This window comes from Canis aureus, chromosome 7 (genome assembly GCF_053574225.1).
Source record: "Canis aureus isolate CA01 chromosome 7, VMU_Caureus_v.1.0, whole genome shotgun sequence".
NCBI lineage: Eukaryota > Metazoa > Chordata > Mammalia > Carnivora > Canidae > Canis > Canis aureus.
Window position 1 is genome coordinate 25,528,515 of NC_135617.1, and position 24,637 is coordinate 25,553,151.

The 24,637-nt window shown below is 33.9% G+C and overlaps 1 protein-coding gene across 5 annotated transcripts in view; it reads right to left on the bottom strand.

Annotated features, from left to right (window-relative positions):
• Positions 1–24,637, bottom strand: part of ORC3 (origin recognition complex subunit 3) — a 61,034-nt gene that overhangs the window by 26,991 nt on the left and 9,406 nt on the right. For 3 of the 5 annotated variants that reach the window (XM_077903118.1, XM_077903120.1, XM_077903121.1), the window contains 9 exons: positions 24,156–24,253; positions 22,297–22,441; positions 19,595–19,699; positions 18,211–18,362; positions 16,807–16,940; positions 14,974–15,133; positions 12,745–12,858; positions 8,903–9,036; positions 8,366–8,429 (listed from right to left, as the gene is read on the bottom strand). In XM_077903118.1, coding sequence (XP_077759244.1) covers positions 8,366–8,429; positions 8,903–9,036; positions 12,745–12,858; positions 14,974–15,133; positions 16,807–16,940; positions 18,211–18,362; positions 19,595–19,699; positions 22,297–22,441; positions 24,156–24,253 — 1,106 coding nt within the window. The remainder of the gene's footprint in view (positions 1–8,365; positions 8,430–8,902; positions 9,037–12,744; positions 12,859–14,973; positions 15,134–16,806; positions 16,941–18,210; positions 18,363–19,594; positions 19,700–22,296; positions 22,442–24,155; positions 24,254–24,637) is intronic. The other 2 variants (XM_077903119.1, XM_077903122.1) reach the window with 2 other exon arrangements.

Here is a 24,637-nt window from a genome sequence, read left to right on the forward strand (position 1 = left end):
GTGAATAGAGGTGTTGTTTTCTAGAACCTTCTGAAATAGTTTAGAAATGACTTTAAAACACTACATCCTATCAACATCCAAGTATTTTTCAGACCTCAAATACTTTTATAACTGCTTCATCCTGTAACATTTTCTAAAGAGGATTATGATCTGTGGCATGGTCTTCATATTTTTTTCTTCTCTAAGAAGTCAAATGAAGGACTTTAACTGCTGGGCTTGACTTTTTACCCCAGTAATATCTTGCAGACACCCATTATTTTTAGCAGTCAAGCATACAGAAAGTAACACCTAGATATCAATAAATTCAAGCAAACCTAACCTATACAAAACAACAAATCTGATATATTTTCCTAAACACTTAGAAATCAGTTCCTTCATTAGTGATCTATATGTTATTACCTGAAAGTACAGGGCAAATGAAGGAAAACCTTTTAGTATCAAAATGTTTTTCCTCCCAGTATTTTAGTTGGCAATTTCAAAAATCTAGGTCTCCTATCACAACAAAGGGTACTTTAACCACCACTGGGAAAGTAATATTAATTCTAATTTTACAATAGGTTATATATAACACAGAAAGTGCATAAAGCCACTAATTGTTTGCCTTAATGTATGCCTAAAGAGCTTTTAAATAAAGAAAATATTCTGGAGAGAAAGGAATCCAACATTGAATAATAATCATACCTCACACTTCTTGCACCACCTATTACTTTTGCTTTGTAGAGTAACTGCATGTACAAATAATGGGTGAAACAGAACTGAATTTACTCAGATAAGGAGAAAAACGAAATAACACTTCGTGGGCAATGTTACATTCCAGGAACTATGCCTTGGGTAAGGGTGAGATGAGGATTATGCACATAATCTTCTCCCAGATGGTCTCAGTCCCTTTATACTTCTGTGTGATTATATCCCTGTGCCTAGTGGAATTGTATCGCTTAAAACATGTTTTGCTTTGTTCACACAGCATAGGAAACTATTTCATCTGATGCTCAACTGAGGAAATGGGAGTTCTGGTTTCAACATTGGAAATAAAACCGACTATACTGGACTTCATGAGAGGCGATGTGTTATATCCTTCTAAGGGATTTTCAAGAGTTCTTTTCAACATCCCACACTTTTGTCTTATGCGCTGACTTTGGAAAGAGATTTCACTGTTGTTTATATCTGTGTTCTTCTCAGCTGCAGCAGAAAACATCACAAATGATTAACTTTCTTCATGTAACCTATTCTCTAAATTCTTTCTTACTGAGATACGTATCTGCAAATGCCTCTCTACCACCTATCCAGATCAGTAATTCTTGATACACTTTATGAATACATTTATAGGTTTTGACGCAGAGAAAATTCTCTACTTGATACATTACTGCAGATCACAGTCTGCATATGTAAAAACAAAACCTTTTGAAATAGTAATTCTATTTTCCATTTGTTAAATTTTTCTTCTGGCATCATTGCTATACACTGGTCATAGCTGCCACTGTTTCATTTCATAATTGTGTTTAAGATGATTCTTCTCAACAGAGCTATATTTTGCCTAGTAATATTCATTATTTCCCAAAGAGATACACTTTCTTATATTCTTGAAACATGAAGACCTCGTGATCTTTCCTAATCTTTGATATAGAGACACAAACAGAAAGAGATTTCTCTATCAAATACTCAAATACCCATTGCTCCTCCTCAAACATCCACACACACTCCATCCTTAGGTCCTTTCCACTTGCCATCTCTCTCTTTGGAATTCCCTTCCTCCAGATTTCTGCATGGCAAGCTCTGTAACTTCCTTTACTCTTTATTCAAAATCCACCTGCTTAGTAAGGTCCTTCTTTAAAATGTCAATCCAACTCCCCATGTACACTAAACTTCATATTCCTTCCATCTCCTTCATTGTTTGCTCCTTAGCAATGATCACTAACACATATTTTATCCATCTATCTCGATAGCACGTAAGCTCCATGAAGGTAGAGGTTTTTGTCACTTTTGTTCATTCCTGTATTCTCAGCACCTAGATTAACACCTGGCACACAGAAAACACTCAAAAACTTTGATGAGTGAGGAAGTGCATTAATGAATGGAGGACAACCCTCAGTCTCCCTTCTAAATAAGAGCAATCACTTGTCATCTTGCTGGATGTGGGTCAGATTTACTAATTTTTCAACAAAAGATGAACGTTTGAATTTGTAATGTAAAATGTCTCAATTAGTAAACACTGGCTTGGGTTTTTAAAAAAACACCATGGACCTAAAAAAACCCCACATTAATATCAGGCTGTGGGTTGCCACTCAATGTATTTCTATACGTTTTACATCTATATATAAAACAATGCATTACTAAACAACCTTTTAAATCAGACCTCTCCAAACACATCAATCCTGTCTGCCATTCAATCAAAATCATTCATGTATTATTGTTTACTAATATGACAAAGCCTCTGTTGTTACTGAGCTGGTTATGTTTTTTGGAGAGGAAATCAATGGTTATGTAAACTTAAATATAAATAGGTTAAGAAAATATGATCAGATAGAATTATATTTGCCATGATGCTTAGTTTTTGCAATCCTCTTCTAATTTCCATAGTCTTTATCACTTCTGCGTCCAGATTTTAGTTATAGGGTGAAGAATGACCCCAAGAAGACTTAAAGAAAGTATGTAAAAATGGCTGTAAATTTTCATTTGTTCCTTTCAATCAATTCACTGCTGGCAAAATAGATACTGGATTTTAGGAATAAGAGGTATCAGCTGGCCAAGAACACAGCATTTTCTCAGTTATCATCTTGCTAGAACTAAGCATTTTTCTCATTAGAGAAATTTTGGCTGACAGTGTTTGATTCTCAGTCTCATCATGTGACAGCTACCCAATAGAGTGCCAAACCACAACTGTCTCCCAGCTTTGGTGCGGCACGAGTGCTTGTTCTCTCATCTGTCTCAGCCCTTTGCTCCCCCTGTTCAGTAGCACTTGATGAAGGGTTTGGATTTGAGCTGCCACTTCCCACCACACTACTGGGCTAATGTCTCACTCAACTGATTATATGAAGCAATTTGTTTTGCAGTCATTTTCTTCCTTCTCTTTTCCTTTTATCATTTTTTTCTAATGGATTTTTCCCTCCTCCTGCTTTTAGATCAAAAGAAGCAGAATGAAGAGGTGGAGGCAAAAGTGAAAAGCAGGTTTCTACCAAACTCGTGATCTAATTGTGCCTTTTGATCATGAATCACCATGAAAAACTTACTAAATGGTGAAAAGAACTCCTTGCTCTACCTCTAACTTGCTCTGTGACCTTAGAGATAGTTTACTTCCTCTCTTGGCTGCAGTTCTTCACTTGTCAAATAAGTATACTGAATAAGGTTATCATTCTAATAGGTATATATTACAATTCTAAGTCCAAGACTTGCTTCCTACCTCAACTGATTTAAAATCTAGCTGGGTACATAGGGAATAGAGACATAAAATATTAATGAGTCAGAATAATAAAGCTTCAACTGTCACTGACAAGGGATTGAACCTAAGTTTTCTACATAGCATAAAGTTGAACTCTTTAAGGGTTGAAGTCAAGCCAAATAGCTTTAAGGAAAATCTGAATAAAAATATACTTGATTTTATGTGAAATACATGGAATTAGTCATTTATTAAATATACTGAGCATAATGTAACTTTTTGACAAAACAGGATTAACATCAATAGCAAATCATTACTAGTAATATAGAGGGTGTGGTTGGTGTTCACAGCACAGGATTAAAATGGATCTATTCCTAGATATGGTGTGAAGACTTGCTTTTTAAAAAAAGTCTTTTGAAAATAAAGAGTATATATGTGTGTGTGTGTGTGTGTGTCGATGTAAATGATATTGGTATATATATATACACACTTGTATAAAATATACAACTATACATATTTGGTAGGGAGAAGGGGAATGTTTCCCTTTATTTGAGCAGCAGAATGTACTGCTGCATGACACCTATCAAACTATAATGGGCAAAGCTGCCTCACACCAAGTGGTTTTCTAACCCTCCTATAAATTATCCTTACTGTTAATTTGCTACAGTATTTGAAAAGCACATTTGCAATTTCTCAAACACTAATATAGAATCTTAGGCACCTTCTCACCAACTCACCAACTTATACTGATTCTTCAAGAAGCGTCACAGAAAATGTGTGGGCTTTCATGTCAGGTCTGGGTATTAAAGCCACATCTTCCATTTGCTAATTTTGACACTTTAGATGGGCAAGTTACTTACTCATTTTTGTGACTCTCCTCATCTATACAAAGGGATAAAAACATCTGTCATATGCAGTGGCTGTGATTCAAAATGAAACAATGCATTAAAACTATCTACTAATTGGGAAAAGCTGTTAATATTCCATTCCCCCAAAACATTTGTTCATCGAAAGAAAAAGAATTTCTCACTATTCAAAAAATGGTTCCAGTATTTCAAGGCCTAGTGTTTTTTATTATCAGATAATAATTATGCAAATATGATATGAAGCCACAATCTTCCTCAAAGCTTTCCTTAAATACTGGACTTGAAACAAAACTTCAGGCACAAGCAATAATAAATATCATATCTTTGTAATTATGAAGAATTTGAAGGTTCTGTTTAAGGCATTCTGACAGCTTAATTTCTCATGAACTGTTGTTTCTTAAGTTAAAGGTTTAAGTTAAAAAAACAGCTTGATTACTAAAGCAACACTATGAGGCACAAACATGGTAAAAATATAGTAACCTCTCCTTCTGTTTCACCTAAAACCCAGTTAATAATTTACCTATCTTCAATTAAACAAATGCACTAAAATAAAATTTTAATGAGGAATCTAAATAATTTAACTAGGCAGAAAAAAATTACTACTAATCTCTTTAATGAACAAGTAAATAAAATCATAATATTTTAGAGCCAAAAGAAACTTAAAGACTATCTTGTTAAACTTCTACCACAGGATTCAAAAGCTAATGAGTCATCAGAAGTTTTGCATTAATAGGAGCTTGTGCAAGCCTATTCTATTCAGCTTACATGTAGGAAAACTTGTTAACTGTCAGAATATACTTTTTGGCCACTGTACCCAGCTGCACTGCACAATCAATCATTCATGAGACAGACTACTCAGAAATGAAAGGATGCACAGAATCTTTAGTCTTTTGTCAGCTATATATGGCCTTCTAATGTTGTGCCTTAGTTGAACTTCCTGAAGAATCTTCTACAAAGGTATTATGGGTTAGTCAGCTGAATTTTTAAATTTTAAAGACACTCTCAAAAAACTCATGAATTTTATGAAATATGAAGCTGCCATTATCGTTTAAAAGCTATTAACTATGAAACTGAGCATCTATAATTCTAAAGGAGTCACAGGTTTTTGTTTTGTTTTGTTTTTTAACATTTTGAGTCCAGTCAGAATAACTGAGATGAGTCATTTAAGTGAGAATTTAGGTTAGTTCTAAATTTAAGAAAAGAAGGTAGGGGAAACAATAAACATTTCCTCCAAGGAATCAATCCAGTTGAAGTGGTTCTCAAAGATGATCTTCAGGGATGCCTGGGTGGCTCAGCGGTTGGGCACCTGTCTTTGGTTCAGGTCGTGATTCCAGGATCTGGAATTCAGTCCCACATCGTGCTCCCTGCATGAAGCCTGCTTCTCCCTCTGCCTGTGTCTCTGCCTCTGTCTTTCATTCTGTGTCTTTCATGAATTAAAAAAAAAAAAAAGATCTTCAGCCCAGGAGCATCAGCATGACCTGGGACCTTGAAGGAAACACAAATTCTTAGGCCCCACCTATGAGATACAAAAGCTCTGGGAATGGAGGTCAGAAATCAATGTTTTAACAAGCCCTCCAGGTGATTCTGATATATGTTAAAGTTTGAGAACCACTGGTTTAGTTCAACAGGGTAGAAAGCAAAGTAGATTTTCAGAGCAGAAAGAATCTGGATATAAACAGTATAAATTTCTCTAGAGTATACTTGGAGGTCTAGGTCTTCAAACTCTGAGTATAGAAAATGGATACAAAGTGACAAATTCTACCAGTTGGCATGTATATATAAATATAACTACATAATCCATATAACTATGCAACATGAGTATTATACATAGAATATATAATACATAAAATTATGTATTCATATTGATCTTAACTTTCATCATAGTGAAAAATAAGAATACTTATGATTTAGATTCATAAAAGTTTTATTGTATATATAAAAGTTTTATTGTAGACTCATTTGCTGAACAGACTTTATTATTAACCCTATAAGGAAATCATGCTAGGAATTACTGTCCCATTTTATAGATAAGGAAATTGAGGTTTAAATAGGATGAGTGATTTGTCTAAGGTACACCTGGTTAATGAGTAGCTGGAATTGAAATCCAAGATTCTTGACATCAAAATTAAGATCTCCCTTGTATTGTGTAGTATATTATCATGTGAGTTTTTTCTAATTTCTTTTACTGTGGTAAAATACATATAAAAATTGATTATGTGTTTTAAAAAAACTATAAAAAGAAAAAGCACTATAATAAGAATAATTTATACCAAGATATTTTCACTCTAAATAATAAAAATTAACACACATATTGACTAATTTTTCATAGACGTCTTCTGTCCTTTGAATTTAGCAGGTAACCTGTACATAACTTTTTTAGGGTAAGGGTATAGATCCTTGTGCACCTTCACATTTCTCACTATGTAAAGTCTCAAGAAAATATGCCTTTAAATAACAAAGAATGCATTCCTCAAATGAATACAGCAAAGATAATAATAAATGGGGCTGATAAATGCAACAGGAACAAGTATAGTATAAATAAATGCTCAAAAAATACATGAAAAGTTACTGAGAAGCAAAGATCAATGTCAAGCTCTTTCTATAACAGACCAGCCTAGAGATTCTCTTTGTCATCTCACTGGTTAAGGGTACTTTTAAAAAGCTATTCCTAGCTTCTAAAAAAAATACTCTAACAGGAAATACACTTGGCAACTAGCTGCTCAGCAGAGAGCTAATCCATCTAATCTTAACTCAGTAAACATGCACACATCCCTTTCCACTGGTCCTTAAAGTTCCATTCTACCAAAACAACCTGCGTTAGGATCTGAACACTTTTTATACTGCTCTAAAAAGGTCATAGAGATTACTAAAGTAATTATTAAACCTAGTTTAGAAGTGATTTTATATTATGGCCCAGTGTAGATCCTGCATTAGAAATACCATTTAACAAAAGCCATTGTTCACTATCATATTGTCTGTCAATTATACCTTTTTTTTAAAATAAAAAAGCCATTCTAAATATTTTTGAGTTTACAAAAAGGAGGTAAATTAGTATTCAGAGCTATATAGCACACATGCCCTCTAGGGACTAACACTCTTTCATTCAAAATTTGAAAACAGCATGTATCAGCAAAACCTACACATAGTACTAAGGCTATTTCAATCTCATCTTAATTTTATTATAATTTTCTAACAACTCTTTCCTTAAAAAAGGCATGAAGAGCCTGAAAACAAGTGTAACACGATGCATTTCTAGTTGTCGGTCCTTATTAAGGGACTTATTAAGTAAAATGAAGGTCCATTCTTTCCATAAATCACAGTATCACTCTCAATACTGATATGGAATGGTTTCCAAGATTAAGTGCAAAACAAAACAATATGCAGACCAGCGTATATACCTATCTTCTGTTAAGATAGGGAATTCCTACATTATGTGAAATGCCTTGTGTACATGAAGAATATTTCTAGAATGATGCATAAGAAACCAGTAACACTAACTGTATCTAGAAAGGGGAAGTGGGTGGAAGGTAAAGGTGTGAGAGTGTTTTCACTGTATATTATTTTTGCCTTTTGAATTACATACCAAGTCCAAGTATCATTTATTTAAGAAAAAAAAAACAACCTTCCTTTGATATTCCCTATGTTGTATTGCTAACTCTTAATTTTCTAAGCTCATTACTTCTTTCCTGGCATTGCATAATCAATATGTACTGATATTTTTTCAAATGAAATCAATACCCACTTAGCAGTCGGTCCTTAAGCTGCATGGCTTCTTTGTGCCCTTATTTATGACAGCCTTTAAAAGAACATTAAAATGAGACTGCCTGCAGATTCAAAAAATGCTGTGTGGAAATGAAGTTGAGATCCAAAGTATTTTCAAAATACACCACAGGATAAATCATAGTTAACACTTTCTCAATAAAAAAGGTCATCTTTTGGAACTAAAGTTTTGTGTCACCTTCAAGTCACATTCCCATATGATTATTAAGACCCACTAATGGACTGTGAAAAGCATATTAGGATGGACAGATATGTTTTATATATAAATAAACATAAAGACGATGTGCATATTGTTTCTCATGAAGAAAAAAGAATAAAACTGAAACAAATACATCCACATTCCTACCTTCAAAAATCTCTCATTGGTCAATAATGCAACTTGCTTTTCTGAAGCTTGCTTTTCCACGTACCTAAAATTTTCACCATCCCATACACAAAGAGAAAAAAATTAAACATTCTAAAGATTTAAATATCATATGAGGAAAAGAACTACTTAGATTGGTGCTCACATTCTTTTACTTCTTCTCAAAAATAAATTCAAGATAATAGTTATGGTTTAATGCTAATTTTTAACTCATTAAATCAGCTATACTTCATAATCTAAGGATCTAATCATAAACAAAAGCCATAAGCTCCAGAATCAGGAAATGTTATTTATAAAAGTAATTCTGGAGAATCTGCAAATTATGTCCCTTTATAAAAATATTTTTATGTTAAATTTTCAAGTCCAACAAAATCTCATGATTGAAAACAGGATTTTACTATGCTCTAAATAAATAGGTTATTTTTCCTTTCTCCACTTCAAAAATAGCTAGGTCTGAGATCCTTTATTTTACTACAACCTCTATTATAAGATGTGTTAAACATGCACCTCTCTTTTTACCTTCTAAAAGATGGAAGACGTCGGATGTTTTCACATTGATTATCTGATAAAAAATTTATTCTTCTCTTGGCTTCTGGGAGGTTACAGCACAGAACACTGAGGGGCTGGGAGTAGAAATGTTCTAACAGAGAAAGCTGAGACAAATGGGAAGATAGGAAAAAAAATGTGAAGATTAAATTTATTTGTTTTAGTTTGGCAGTAAATTTTCTGCCCTATGTCTAATTTTAAGGTTTTGTTTTTCTTTAAACAGTAAAAGTATGTAATAATCACAATAACACTGCAAACAATGCATAAATGGTTCTATATCTTTAATATTTTAAGACTGATTTTGTGGACAAGGTCAGAAAATTATAATCTGTAAAGTATAAACCAGACGAAGCATATAAATGGATAGACTAGGTCTCTGCAGAAGCAACTCACAATAACAGTAAATATTGTGGGACTGGGACGTGACCTCAGAGTCTAATAGATTCCCAAATACTAACAAGAAAGCACCCATCTAAAATCAGTGAAAAAATATGTCTGCTGATTAAATAAAAATGTTACAATGGTAGAAGCTTTGCCTACTGATAAAAAATAATAATGAAAAATGAGGGATTGCTAAAGAAAATATATATATTTTAACTGAGTTTTATTTCATGAGAAAAAAATGGTACAGTATCTGGTAAATTTTAAGTGTTATCGTAACTAGAATGCTGTGGTCTCCACAGTATAAAGTGGAATGATTTTCCATATTCTACCAAAACTCATAAGATGTATCTCATAAGACTATCCAAATGTTAAAAACTAACTCAAATCAACTTTCTCAAGACCAATTTGGTTTCTCCAGATAAGCTAATACTGGAGAGACGGCTTCCTAAATATTGGACAAATTCATTCTTGGAATGGAAAATAGAATTTCCCATCACAAATTAATAAATAAACATGCTGACTTATATATCAGTATTAAGGTATTTGAGCTTGATTTGAGCTTCCTGGGTAAACCTATAATAAATTTCTGAGCCTATAGAACTGAGGACCAGATACCCAAGGTTAGAGGAAATCCTCCAAAATAGTTCATTCTGGAGGAAGTTTAAGGCTGTAAGGCAAAGGGCCAGCCTTAGAAACAAATACAAAATAGAAAGTAACTGTTCAGACCAAGTGCTAATTTTTGCACGTATTAACAAAAATCTCATTTCTTATATTTTCCAATTATATTGTGACAATATTTACTCCAGTGTTAACATCACTTTTTATACATGAGAAAAGTAAAAAAACAAATAGGATAAGAGACTTGCTTGGAAAGAGGAATGGGAAGAAGTCACAGGAGTTATTAGTAGAGCTGTTAAGTAATAAGTATCCAGTATTACTTTATTTGTCCAAATGTGTTCTCAAAATCTGGGTCAACTAAAAGTTGGTTAACATATTCATCTGATGAAGGAAACACTTAAACATATACAGAATGATTATATGCCCTACTTAACTCCTATAGGAATCAGGACTTACACATATTTCCCACCCGTGATTAAGAAAACTGGCCAAAGGGGGTATTAATGGCTCTACCGTTTATTAGCTGTGCGACCTTGGCCAACCTACTGTACCAAAGCCTGTTTCTTCACCTGAGGAACTGAGGATAATAGTACCTATTAATGAAACAATGTAAATACTTAGTAACATGCCTAGCATAGAGGAGGTGCTCCGTAAATAAATTATGAGGAACCTATAAAATCATCTAATGTGATCTCCTATTTTACAAATGAGAAAACTGAGACCCAGAGGGAGTACATAATTTGGTTAATGTCCTTTTCTTTGCAAACTACAGTTTGTATTTTCCAAACTCTTTCTTCTCTTGACTTCAGTGTTACTCTATTGGTTTTCTTTATTTAGTCTCTTTTTGTATTGCTGTCAACAGCTTGCCATCAGGTTCTAATCCTAGTCCTTTCTTCATTCCTCTGGGTAATGCCAACCTCATTACGTGACTTCACCTACCACCTTTTAATTATAAATCCTAAATATTTCTATTTTTTTCCAGATCTTTCTTAGTGCCAAATCTTTATATCCAACATACTTGCAATTAACCATTTACAAAGAGAAACTCATCTTTTCCTAACTGGTTCCTTTATATTAACACATATACTTAATAAACGGTACCGCCTCCAATCCATTTGCCAAGCTAGAACCTGTGAGTGTGTCACCTATGCTCTTCTCTTACACGTCCTATCATCCACTTACTTAGTCCACCAGGTTCTGTTGATTCTATCTCATTCTCAAATCTGTTTTCTCTCTGGTTCCACTATCACTACCTTAGGTTAGCTCCTGTTATATCTTGTCTAGAAAACTGCAGTAGTCCTCAAACAGATCTCTCTCCTTCTACTGTTGCCTTTACCTAGAATGTACTTTTCATTCTAACCTGGTGAGCCCCTATTCCGTAGGCTACACTTCTGTTCTTCTATGGAATCCCCAGGCATGTTTCTTTCACAGCATTGACTATTGAGAACTCTATGAGTAATTCTGCCTCCTTCACTTAACAAATGAGCAATCTGAAGGCAGAGATTTCCTTGTCTCTCTATCTCCAGGACTCAACATAGTTCTTGGCTTATAGTAGGCTCTTGATAAATACTTTTGAGTAAATAAATGAATGAAATAAAATGTAGGAGAGAGGCAAATTAGACATGTGTATCAATTATCATTTAATTTCACATGTTAAGGTAAATATCTTGCTGCTTTAAAATACTCTTTTTAAAAAGTCAGGTTGAGGGGCACCTGGAGTTAAGTGTCCAACCTTTGATTTTGGCTCAAGTCATTATCTCAGGGTCCTGGGATTAAGCCCCATGTCATCGGGCTCCCTTCTCAGCAAGGAGTCTACTTGTCTCTCTCTCCCTTTGCCCCTCCCCCTGCTTGCACACACACACTCTCTTTCATAGATAAACCTTAAAAAAAACAAAAAAACCCAAATTGAAAAAAAAAGATACATATTAGCCATAAGAGAGCACTCCCGTTTTATATTGAGAAAAAATACATATGAGAAATAATTTATATACTTTGAGTCACTACACAAATGTGAGGTATTATCATATTACACTTTTGTACGAAAGGTTACTAATATATTGGTTTTAGGGAACTTGACAATTGGTGTATATTTACAATGATTACACTTTGCTCAAGTATTTTAGGTAGCTGCCAAGAGGAGGAAATAATGTTAACTTAAATAACTGGAGAATGGGGTATTTTTTTTTTTTTAGATTAGAACAGATGTTATGAAGCTGAGTTCATGAATTTTCTTCCGGCAATTCATGAAACCTTAGTAAAAATGTATTCCCAATATATATGAATATAAATGAATAAACATACATATATGACTATTTTTATATGGCCCAGGAACTACAAATGTTTTTCATATTAACTGGTTATTTAAAAAGAAGAAAAAGATTATGCAACAGAGTTGTAGCATGCAAAGCCAAAACCATTTAATATCTGATCCTTTACAGAAAGTTTAATGATCCCTTTTATATAGCATTTCTTAGGTAGAAAGTCTGTAAGCTTTCATCAGAATTTCACAGAAAAAAAAGTCCCTTCCTCCCTACCCACAAATAGTTAAGAATCACTGGAATGCAGGGGGCAATGGGGTGTATTTTTTCATTTTTGACATCCTAATTAACACACTCTCTACATTTTGCTGCAAGGTAACAAAGGATTGATAGAACCTAGAATAATAGAACTTGAATTTACTTATTTTAGATTTTGCCATTTAAAATGCCTTACCACATTAAATAGTTTAAATATGCTTATTATTTAAAATTAAATAAAATTAAAATTATTTAGAATTAGCTTATAAATTTTCATACCCATTACTGTCTTCTTACCTGAAGTCCTTTTATAAAGTTTTGAATTGAGAAATCATGATACAAAAATATGTTGGTCAGAATCTGTAACACTTTTTCACTTAGTTTAAATGGAAACTGAGTTGTAAGAAGTAGCTGAAAAAGATAAAAGAAGGGTAGGATACACTCCTTATTGGTCTTTACTCTTCATAAATATCAAGTATATATAACGAAACAAAGAATGATACTATGACACATAATTATGAAAGCTATAACAGTAGCTAAGGGGTTTTTTTTTTTGTGTGTGTGGGGGGGGTCTGATATCAACCAAGACTTTTTTTAACCAAGACTTTAATTTATACAACAGTCACAACCCAAAACAGAAGCCATTCATACTACCCCTCCAGAATCAAAGATATCTATCATCTACCATTCAATTGCCAATTAAAAAAAATACAATCTATTAACTACAATCCCTTTTCTCCCATCAGAAGCCAATGAAGCTATAGGCTTTGGCAGTTCTTATTATAAGATTTTTTTTTATCCCTACTGATACACATTACTGAAGAGTAACACATTATGTGCTGTTGAATGAAAAACCTTGTAATAACAGATGCCTATTAAAAAACATAAAGTAGGACTTAAAAAAAAAACAAAGTAGGGATGCCTGGATGGCTCAATGGTTGAGCATCTGCCTTTAGCTCAGGTCATGATCTCGAGATCCTGGGATAGAGTCCCACATCGGGCTCCCCAAAGGGAGCCTGCTTCTCCCTCTGCCTATGCCTAAGTCTCTGCCTCTCCCTCCCTCTCTCTCTCTCTCATGAATAAAATCTTTAAAAATAAATATATATATATAAAATAGCTGAATTTGAATTATTCAGCTAATTTTCAATGGCCTATAGGAAGAATTTATATCTGAAAATGAAAAGTCATACTAGGCTTTTAAAGCAGAAACATAGTTATAGAAGACCAAATGCATTTGGCCACAACAAGCAATTTCATTTCATTTTATTTTTATGTATTTATTTATTTGAGAGAGCAAGTGAGAGCATGGGAAGGAGGGACAGAGGGGAGGGAGAGAGATCCTAAGCAAACACCATGAGGAGCGCAGAGCCTGATGCTGCAGACAGATCCCATCACCCTGAGACCACCACCTGAGCAAAAACAAGAGCTGGATGCTTACCCAACTGTACCACCCAGATGGCCCAACCAAGCAATTTTAAATACTGTAGCTGGAAAATTTTCCCAAAGTATCAGTATATCAATGGATACCACCTTCATGGGAAAAAAAATGAAGAAGAGGTTAGTAAATAAATGGAAGGTTGTCATTGTTCACCTTCACAAGCAGCATAAGGCACATCTTAAAAAAGTTGAGTCAGGCAACAATTTGTAGAAGGTCATTACCAATTTAGGTAGAAACACAGAACTAATACTAATTTAGGTAGAAAAATAGAGCAAAGGTTTAAGGAAATGTTAGTATGTATTTTCTGTCAAGAGCAGCAATGGCAGAAAAGAGTCTACCAAAAATTACAAATTATTTTACATAAAATATGAGTCAAAATATTATTCCTGTTATTAGAAGTCATTAAATTCTATTAAAAATGATTAAAAACCCAAAATTTTCCATTGAATTATGACTGATCAATGGGCAGATATAGAAAGATATTATCAGGGGCACCTGGGTAGCTCATTCTGTTAAGTATCTGCCTTCAGCTCAGGTCATGACCCCAGAGTCCTGGGATCGAGCCCGATATCGGGCTCCCTCTCCTTCTGTCGCTGCCCCTGCTTCTGCTTTCTCTCTCACTCTCTCAAATAAATGTTTTTTTTTAAATAAAATCTTAAAAAAAAACAAAACAGGAAGTTACAATCATTCTTTTTATAAAGCTTGTATTTTGGGGCGCCTGGGTGGCTCAGTCAATTGAATGTCTGTCTTTGGCTCAAGTCATGATCTTAGGGTCCTGGGATCAAGCCCCACATTGGGCTCTCTGCTCAGTAGTGTTTGCTTCTCTCACTCCCTCTGCCTCTGTGTGTGTATGCGAGCTCTCTCTCAGACCCTCTCAAATAAATAAATCTTTAAAAAAAAAAAAAAAGCTTATATTCTGAGGAGGCAATACTGTACCTTATAAAAATCACTAAATATAAGAAATGTGAGGAAATACGTTCAATTTCATACTCTGAGAGATGCAGAAATTTATCACTAACATTTATATTTCTAATCTATTCTTGGCAGTCTTTTCAAACTATTTCACTGGTATAGTTTTTTCTTTTTACCTTATCAAGTACCGTAGTCAGGTGCTCCTTGCAGGACAGAGACTGGAATAGTTCTATGCACAACAGAGATGATACTGCATGAGGAAGCAACCGATGGATGATAATAGGAGATGTGGCAATTCCAAAAATGAGTATTAGTGGAAATTCATGTAGATGTTGACTAGTTTTCAAAGGAAAATAAAAAAGTGGGATTTCTTTCGGGAATATATTTTAACATATCAAATTTCAAATTAAGGTAACCTTTATTTGAATGCATACTGTAGGACTCTGCTGAGGAGTATCATTTCAAATACTCAAATTTTCTAGGTTACAGTTTCCCCTATTAAAGTAATACAGTTATTTCTCAGACATTCTAGCCCTGAAATTGCTCTATTAACAGATCCTCTCATTTTATAAGAATAAAAACGTCCAAAGAGATCAAATGCCTCCCTCTAGGTTATATAATCTCAAATGTTACAAGAATTAGGTATCATTCAATTTAACTTCTCACTCAAAGTTTGAGCCCTACCTACGGTCTTCCTAATAGACATCCAGCCTATGCTTTAAGAGTTAAGTGACATGAAACACAAAAACTTTCAAGGTAACTTGTTCTATTTATGCACATTTCTAACAGACACGACGTCACCCAGCCGTACATAATAGCTAAGAATTAGGAAACTTTCCTTACACACACGTAAGACCAATTTTTAATGGATACCATTTAAAAATGTTACATCCTTTCCTTGTATTCTTAATTCAAATTTATTAGCCATAATTTATTCTTAGCATTCCCAATATAAACACAAATGAGTTCCACAGAGTAAAACAGCACTATCTTTGAGAGCTATTGTGGGTTTGAGCCCTTTGTACCAAGGCTGAGGATTTTGCCTGTTCCCTCCTATTGGCTATTGCTGTTCAGTACTCTATCAATACACAATTCTACCTTCGTAAACGTACTGTGCTTAGATTCTGTTACTGTTGTGAGATCTTTCTCACTTTAGATGGCAAAAGTAGTCACAAGCTTAAGCTCCAAAAAAGCACAGCTCTTCTGTCACTCTTTTTATTCTGCATGTTTAAAGCACGTAAAGCAGTTCAGTTTTACCATTAAGAAAAGTCTTAGGATCTAGAAATCTTTGTTTCAATACAGAAAAAAAAAAGACACCATCACAATAGGAATTATATTAGTAAATTATAAAACAATATAGCTTTAGACAAGTGTAGCCATAACTATCAAGCAAGTTAACATATAGAAAAAAAAAAAACAAGATAAATTACATCCTAAAAAATGTACGATGGGACACACCTATCACTGGATTTTAAATAGGGGGAGTTACTTCAATTCTGAATCTCACAGGACTGCCTTGAAAATCTAATGAGATCATTAAAGTAGTTTCTCACTTCAAGTATAAGATAATGTTATTTAGCAAACATACTTGCTCAGAAGAGCTAAATACAAGTCAGAGCTTCTAAGGGTGGATAGGTATCAGAAAATAAGACCTGGCAAACATATCTCAATCTGGAGTAGTTTATGCATTTAATGGGAAAGTAAGAGACAGATGACCTTGATGAAAGAAACTACATCTTATACTGCCCTGTCATACTAATTAAAAATTGGCTAACTTTAGTCTTTTGATCTCATTCTTGGGTCAAAAAGCAAATGAAAATCTGATAGGAGGTCTTTGAACATTCAATTATAAGGAATTTGAAATCACTTTGGTTTTTATCCAGTTGGTATTAAAATGAAGATTAAATTACCATTCATTTTCTCTGGAAAAGGTTGCTCTTCAAGCTAAAAGTTGTATATTTCCTTAATAAAAAGAATTTTATGTAAAAGCCAGGTGATATATCATCTACCTGCTGATAATTATGAAGTCCTGGAGTACTTTTGTGGTGAAGCTTTCCATATCCTTTAAGATAAGTACAACAGGAGGAGATTGCCATTGGCTAGAAGAAGTCCTCTTTTTCCTGGGCATTTTTGGGTCTGTCTTCTTTTAAGCCATTGTGAAAAGAAGGAATTAAAAGTAAGCCTTACCACCCAAACAATGCTCCAATCACATGTTTATATATCTCCCTTTATTATTTTACAGTAACACTTTCTTTTATTTCTCCCATATAATAAAGAGAAACTCATTCCAACAGTTATTAGCAGAATCCTTCTGTGTCTGACATGGGAACAATAATCAAGAAGAAAAAGATTCAGTAAAATCTATAATTCATATGAAATACTTATATTTTCTACTGAGAAAACAACAGAAAAGGGGAGAAGATTTTCTATAAATTATTTTTTTCCATAAATAGAATGTTATATATTTTGCTTTGCTTTAAGGTGAAAACTAGTATTTTTAAATAAAATACAATAAACAACACTACTTGCTGCTATGCTACTGTTAAACTTTAAGTTGAAAAGCATCTTTCATATCATCTGATCCAATCTGAATCTTTTAAAGACAGCTGACATAAACTACATGTAGCATTTGATTTCCAGAAGATTTAAAATTGTGGATCAAATTAAGATATTATGATAAGCATTAGACCCAATTTAATCCCTATATAAAGCAAAATGAAACTTCACTTATGACTGACTTCAGCAAACACCTTTATCAGAAAATGTCACCACAGTATTTTTCCCCATACTATCTGGCTACACAGCATCATAAACTAAAACTGTGGTTTTATGTTGCAGTTCTTCATGAATCACTAAGGTTATTCATTTTCACTAGAGACTGTCATGGTAGAATGGAACCTCTTTTTAGCTTTCTGTTTGTTGGAAATACTTTACTTACAGATCATTTATTCCCCAAGAATTCTAAATGCGGAACAAATTAGATTTTTTTTCAAAATGACTACTTCTCATTGGACTAAGTTGACAGTGGGAACTGGCAGCATGGTTCTACTGTACAAAAGCAAATAAATATGAGGGATCTACCTAAGAGATAACACATTAAAGTTATAGCCATCGTCACAAAGATAGTATCTAGAACAGAACCAATTCCTGGCGTTGTTTTTGTCACTAGATGATACTGTCCTACAAATACAATGGCCTTTTAAGAAATTAAACACTTATCAGAAATTAGACTGCATACTGGAAAAAAAATACTTTTAAATTCTAGTAGCCTTACAAAATAGAAGTAGCTACTATTAATAGCTAAAGCACATAAGAACATTCTTTAAAACAAAACAGTACTACATTTAATATAATTCTAAGCCTCTTCAATCATATGCCAATTTCCTGAGAGAAAATTGTCAGTTTACACTTACCCGTGTGACATTCGTATACCAACTGGAAAGAGAATCCATTGAACAGTGTGTCTTTTTCTGGGCAACCTGAATACTTCCCTCTTTGGTTTCCTCATCTACACAGCAGTCCATCATCAACTGTGAGACCAGCTTTTGCAAAAAATGTTTCATATCTGCAAAATAGATAAAAAATATAAGAAAGCTCATCTCCCTGTAAAACAAATATGAAACATCTGAGAGTTCTTGATCAGTAGATTACATTTGGTAGAAAGTATTTTTCTATACTTAACATTTACACAATATTTAACATATTAACTGTTAATGTTTGTTAGTATCTTCTCCTTAATATTTAAATTTCACGAATTCAGACTAAGTCAAAGCTTATGTATATTGTCCATTACAAATGTGTTACCTAAGCTAATGTGTAAACATGAAAATTAAAAATTATATGAGAAACAATATATATATATATTTATTTATTTTTTTAATTTTTTTTAAAGATTTTATTTATTTATTCATAGAGATGCAGAGAGAGAGAGAGAGAGACAGGCAGAGACACAGGCAGAGGGAGAAGCAGGCTCCATGCAGAGAGCCTGACATGGGACTCGATCCAGGGTCTCCAGATCACGCCCTGGGCTGCAGGCGGCGCTAAACCGCTGCACCACCGGGGCTGCCCAAGAAACAATATATATTTAAATCACACTAGTCAGCAAAAGGTTTTTAAGTCCTCTCAAAAAAGATCAAAAGTGTTATGTAAATTATTTTACTGATTACAAACCTTCCTTAGAGTCATTTTAAAAGATGTACTAAGAGCTTTTATTTAATCAGTCTATAAATATGAAAGTAATATAAGCACATAAAGTCCTTATGTCAGTTCAAATCTAAGCCCATTTTACTCTTAGTGTCCACATTCTTTGTGATTTAATGGCTTCATATACTGAAGATTACCTCAGGTGATAGACTACTTTTTGCCATTCTAGTCTTTCAGACTAGAACAACAAGATGATTTGAGGCTGTAAATATGAACCTATATAGTCTATTCTCTGTTGGGCTAAATAAGAGCTGCCCAATCCCCAATCCTTAATTCTTAGCTCCCTGTCCCAAACTTTCCAACTTATTAAACTTCTACTGGGTTAAGGAACACATCTCATAAAAATGCCTAGACTATTACTGGCTGTAAAGCTAATATGGCAGGGGTGGAACAGGAATAAATGAAGCAAAGGGTAGCAAAGAGTCGTGCAACAGTCAAGACTACTGTGATAGGCAATAAACCTCACCCTGCCAAAAATGTAGTGCCATGCTCTTCCCACAAATAAAAAGGGATAGAGATAGCTGAGGGGGGGAGGGGTTGTCAGAAGAGATTTGTAACATTCTCACCAAGATTATTATGGCATTTATTCTGTACCTGGACAATCTTTAGCTTGTAATGAGACTACATATGGAGAGACATTATTCTGAAGAGCTTCTGTTAGACTTCTGAATGTTAAATCATGATCTGTCACATTCACACCTACGGAATAATACATCAGTATTGCACCATTATTTGTATTATTAACAATATAACAACAAGGTGAACATATCTAGTGAATTACTAAATAAAAATATTTTTAAACACGATTAATAACAGATACCAAGAAAATATACTGCATAAATGAAGAGACCTCCTTTAACAATAGCTATCTGGAGGCGCATACAATATTTAGTTGCCAGAAAGCGTATTTTATACAATGTCTCTTTATTTTTCTTTTCTTTTTTTAATTAAAGATTTATTTATTTACTCATAAGAGACAACAGAGAAAGGCAGAGACCTAGGCAGAAGGAGAAGCAGGCTTCTCCTAGGGTGCCCGATGTGGGACTCGATCCTGGATCCCAGGATCACAACCTGAGCCGAAGGCAGATGCCCAACAGCTGAGAGCCACCTAAGCATCCCTACTATTTCCCTTTAAAAAAAGTTACTGAGGATGTATAGTTAACCCTTGAAAACTTACAAGTAATTTCATTGCTTTGTTAAATTCATAAAGAACTCTTTAAAATAATCATTCAAAAAATAAAGGCTATGGATTCCAGGCTTACTGTGACTCTGACATCAAGTGAGGAGAATCCAATCACTAATACTATCAATGACTGTTGTAGTAAATACAATAGGTAAAGTATACATTAAGCTAATTTCTGAGGGAAGAGCCTTAAAAATGAATAAAACTTTAGGTCCTTTAAGTATTTACTAAGCCCCCTGTTGTCATATCCACAAATCAGAGTGTAGTGCTGTGCCTATGGCTATCAGAGTTAAGCGTAACTTCCTCACTATATTGGAAAAAAATTCTACTGATACTTTCCCTGACGTCACAATCTGTGATTTCTAAAAAGTGCTTTGGCACTTAGGTGCCAACAGTAAACATCTTGAAACTAGTTAATAACTGCTACTATAAAACTTCAATTGGTTAGAAAACAACAACAACAACAACAACAAAAGGTTCAGAATCCAAGCCACAAGAAGTAAAAATTTTCTTCTAGGAGAGCCAACAAATAAAAAGGTTGGCAGGCTATTTTTAAATGGACATACACTTTTTTGAAAACAGAAAATGTGTAACTGTGCTTAAGCATTCTTGGACTACAGTTTGTGTTTTTTTTTGTTGTTGTTGTTTTTTTACAGAATCAAAATGATATTCCTAGCATGCATTATGGCCTATGATTCTGATACTGCATCTTTAAACAAATTTGGGAGGTGGCAAAATACTGGTTTGTCTTTCACTGACTTTATAAGCTATTTAACATTCTGTTGCTTAAAACAATGGACTGGTCTATCAGAAACAAAATTAGCAATATCTTTAACTGGGAAAATGTTCTCCTCAGACTACTGACTTTGGAATATAACATTTCCATTAGCTTCTTTTCTCCTTTTGGCAGTAGGCAGGGAAGGGATTTAAACAGTGCTCTCAGCAATCTATCAAGCCATCACTCTTGATTAGCCATCACTCCACCTCCAATTATTATAACCTGGCAGTATAGAAACAAAGCACCAAACAGTATAATCTGGTCATCACTGGGCCTCAGTTTCTCACCCATAAATGGAAAGGGTTTTGAAATTAAGTGCAGGCTGTACTGAAAAGCTGTTCATATTATAAAAATTACATAAAATTATTACAAAAAGTGTTATAAAAATCACTCCCTGTGTCTTGTTACTCAGAGTGGTCCTAACATCAGCAGTATGGACACCAGCAGGAGGCCTGTTAAAAATGTAGAATTTCAGGCCCCACCTCAGACCTATTGACAAAAACTGCATTTACTAATATCCCTTGGAGGTTATTTGTAGATACATTAAATTTTGATAAGTAATGCCTTGAACATCAGGAATGAGATTTGGGTAATGAACAGTATTAAAGGCAGTATTAAACAACAAAATTAAGTTATCTTAGTACACACTAGTATAACAAACCTTGAATAAATAGTTAAGTGCAATGAAGAGTACATTTGAAATCCAAATAGATGCAACTTTCTTTCCAAAAGAAATAAGAAAATTTGCCAGTAATCCACATAAATTTTTTTTATTACCCTACAACCAAAAGTTTGGTTAAAATGGGACATTAATAATGGGTATTTAAGTACCTAAGAAATTTGCAATCTGCAGTTTGAAAGTTTATATATAATTCATCCAAACCCCCTTCTAAACAATAATAATATAGTATTATGAAACAATCTAAGATTGAGAAACTAAGCACAGGAATATAAAATTAAAGTGATAGATAATGCCACAGAAAAGACAATTTTTTAAAAAAGCATATAAATCTAATCTATCAACCCACTGGTTGTTTCTTTATTACCGAATTCAAATATCATATATTCTCATAAAAGAACTAAGGAGTGACACAAATATATTTCTCTTTCACTTGCCTAACAAAAAGTTGAAGAGGGTACTAGCTAATCTCTATTTAAGTTACAGATGTATGATCAGTATAAGGAACATTTATTGGTTTTGAAAGTATGTAAAGCAAACTATAATTAGCTTCATTCTATATGAGAGACAAAACAGGTTTATCAAAACAAGTTATTCTCCACTCTTCTCATCAACAAAACCACTAATTAAAGAAACAAACATACACCCATACATACCTAGAATAAGAGCAGCAGTTGGAATTTCTCGGAGTTTTATTTGGCAGCCCCAGTCTCTTGAGCTCTTCTGGAATCCAGAATAAGACTTCCGCAGAAATTCAATTAGACTATCGAACAAGTTTTTATTTAATTCCTCCTGTAGTCGCTACAAAGAAAACACAAAACTTCATGAATTATTATCAGTAGTAATCTAATGAATCTTTCCAAGTTTGGGAAAGAAAACTGTCATGAATTCCATGATTCCAAGATTACATGTAAAATGATTATTAGATGGAAGAAATAAAAAAATTTTTTTTTCCTTAAATTTCCAGTCATTAGTGCTTTGGATTCCCTCATCAAAGAATCTCATTTATTTATACAACAAACATTTACTAACCATCTTAAAAATGAAAGATAGAAAGTAGTCTTTATCCTAAAAAAGTGAAAAAAAAACTGAGGAAGAACACTTACAGTTAAAATACATATGTAGAGTCCTATGATAATATAAAGATAGGACTATCCAGCTTATGCTGAGGTGACGTAGTTGAGCCAAAGCATTAGAGCAGCTGATGGAGGGGAGGTAATTATAGGGAGAAGAAAGTTAGAAGGAATGGTGAGTAGAGGAAGCAAGGAAGGAAGCACCAACCAGCTAGGGAACCACAAACAGAACAAGCATCAAGAACAGGAGAAGTGGTAGGGAATGAGCCTGGACAAATAAGAGGCTAGGCCTGAAAAAATGATACTCGAAGTTAAAAAGGTTTAGATTTTATCTTGTGGGGAGAACCACTGCAGGGATGTTAAGGACCAACATGATTAAATCAGGGTTAAGAAGGGTTAATCTGGCAGCACTGTGAAGGGGAGGGGAGAAGCTGTACTAACAGGACAGGAAAACCCTTGCAGCCTGGCACAGGGTTATACCTGCCTGAAGGGAAAACTTTAACTTGGCCAATGGTGCTGTAGGGACTACTGACAGACCTGAGGGGTTTGACATCAAAGGCAGAGACATCAGTTAGGAGGATCATCACAATCTAAGTTAAAAAATGAAGGTCTAAACTAGAAACCATAAATTCAAATACTTTCAAGGGTCACATGGAATACATAAATGAACAAAGCCGTAGGTGGAAAGCAGTAAGAGTAGTAGGAAGCAGTAACAAAGTGTGTAACTCTCCCACAGGTATTAAAAACCAAAAAAAAAAAAAAAAAAAAAAAAAAAAAAAAAAAACCAAAAAAATACAACACTGTGTTGGTCAAACAAAAGAAGACCACTCAAGATGTTGGCCCTAGAGCTATGAATCTGCTACAGCAGAGAAGTTATTTCAGAGCTGGAATATGAAGAACATAGAAATTGGACATGAGGATGACAAGCTCTTTAAAGTAACTTAATTTCTTGTGTAATTAAATGGATATTTAAAGAGTGCCACCAGGGATCCCTGGGTGGCGCAGCGGTTTGGCGCCTGCCTTTGGCCCAGGGCGCGATCCTGGAGACCCGGGATCGAATCCCACATCGGGCTCCCGGTGCATGGAGCCTGCTTCTCCCTCTGCCTGTGTCTCTGCCTCTCTCTCTCTCTCTGTGTGACTGTCATAAATAAAAAAAAAAAAAAAAAAAAAAAGTTTAAAGAGTGCCACCATTTAAAAGTTGTGAGGATATATAAAAAGCCCCTTGCCTTGGCAGCTATCATTATAAATGTATGTTCCAGTACCTGAAGCTATGCTTAATACTTGGAACATGAGTGTATTTTTTAGGATATGCAGATTTATTGACCTAATATTACCTAAGTTTCATTAATAGTCTCGAAAATTGATGGTAAGGAAGATGGGAAGCAACAAATATGAGATTTATGGAATTAGAGAAATATTAAATTATTAAAAAAAGTATTCACCTCAGTTTCAGATTTCATTTGTTGCCATATCAACTGATAAGTTTCAAATCGGAGCTTACTGTCCTCAGACTCATTTTTCCCTTTATTAAAATAGTCCTCTAAAAACACAGAAAGAAATAGGTCAGTTTCTTTTTTATATAATAAAAGTTAGAAAATCTCTGTGCAAAGTCACACAGTAAGGGATGGGGCTGACATATGTACTAAAAAAAAATATATATATATATATATATATTTGGAGATAGGTAACATTCAATAGCCTTTAATTTTATTTATATATCATATTTTTACTATAGTAACAGTATCTAAAAGATTAAAAATCTTTAACTTTTAGATTATATTTCTATCATGTACTTTGGATTTGCTAACAGTATTTAATGGATTCAGTTTGAGACATAAACATTTAATATTAATATATTTTCCTTTGCTCTTACTCAAAAGCCTTGTATACTTTGCTTCATATATTTGCTCTGAATTCTCCTTTA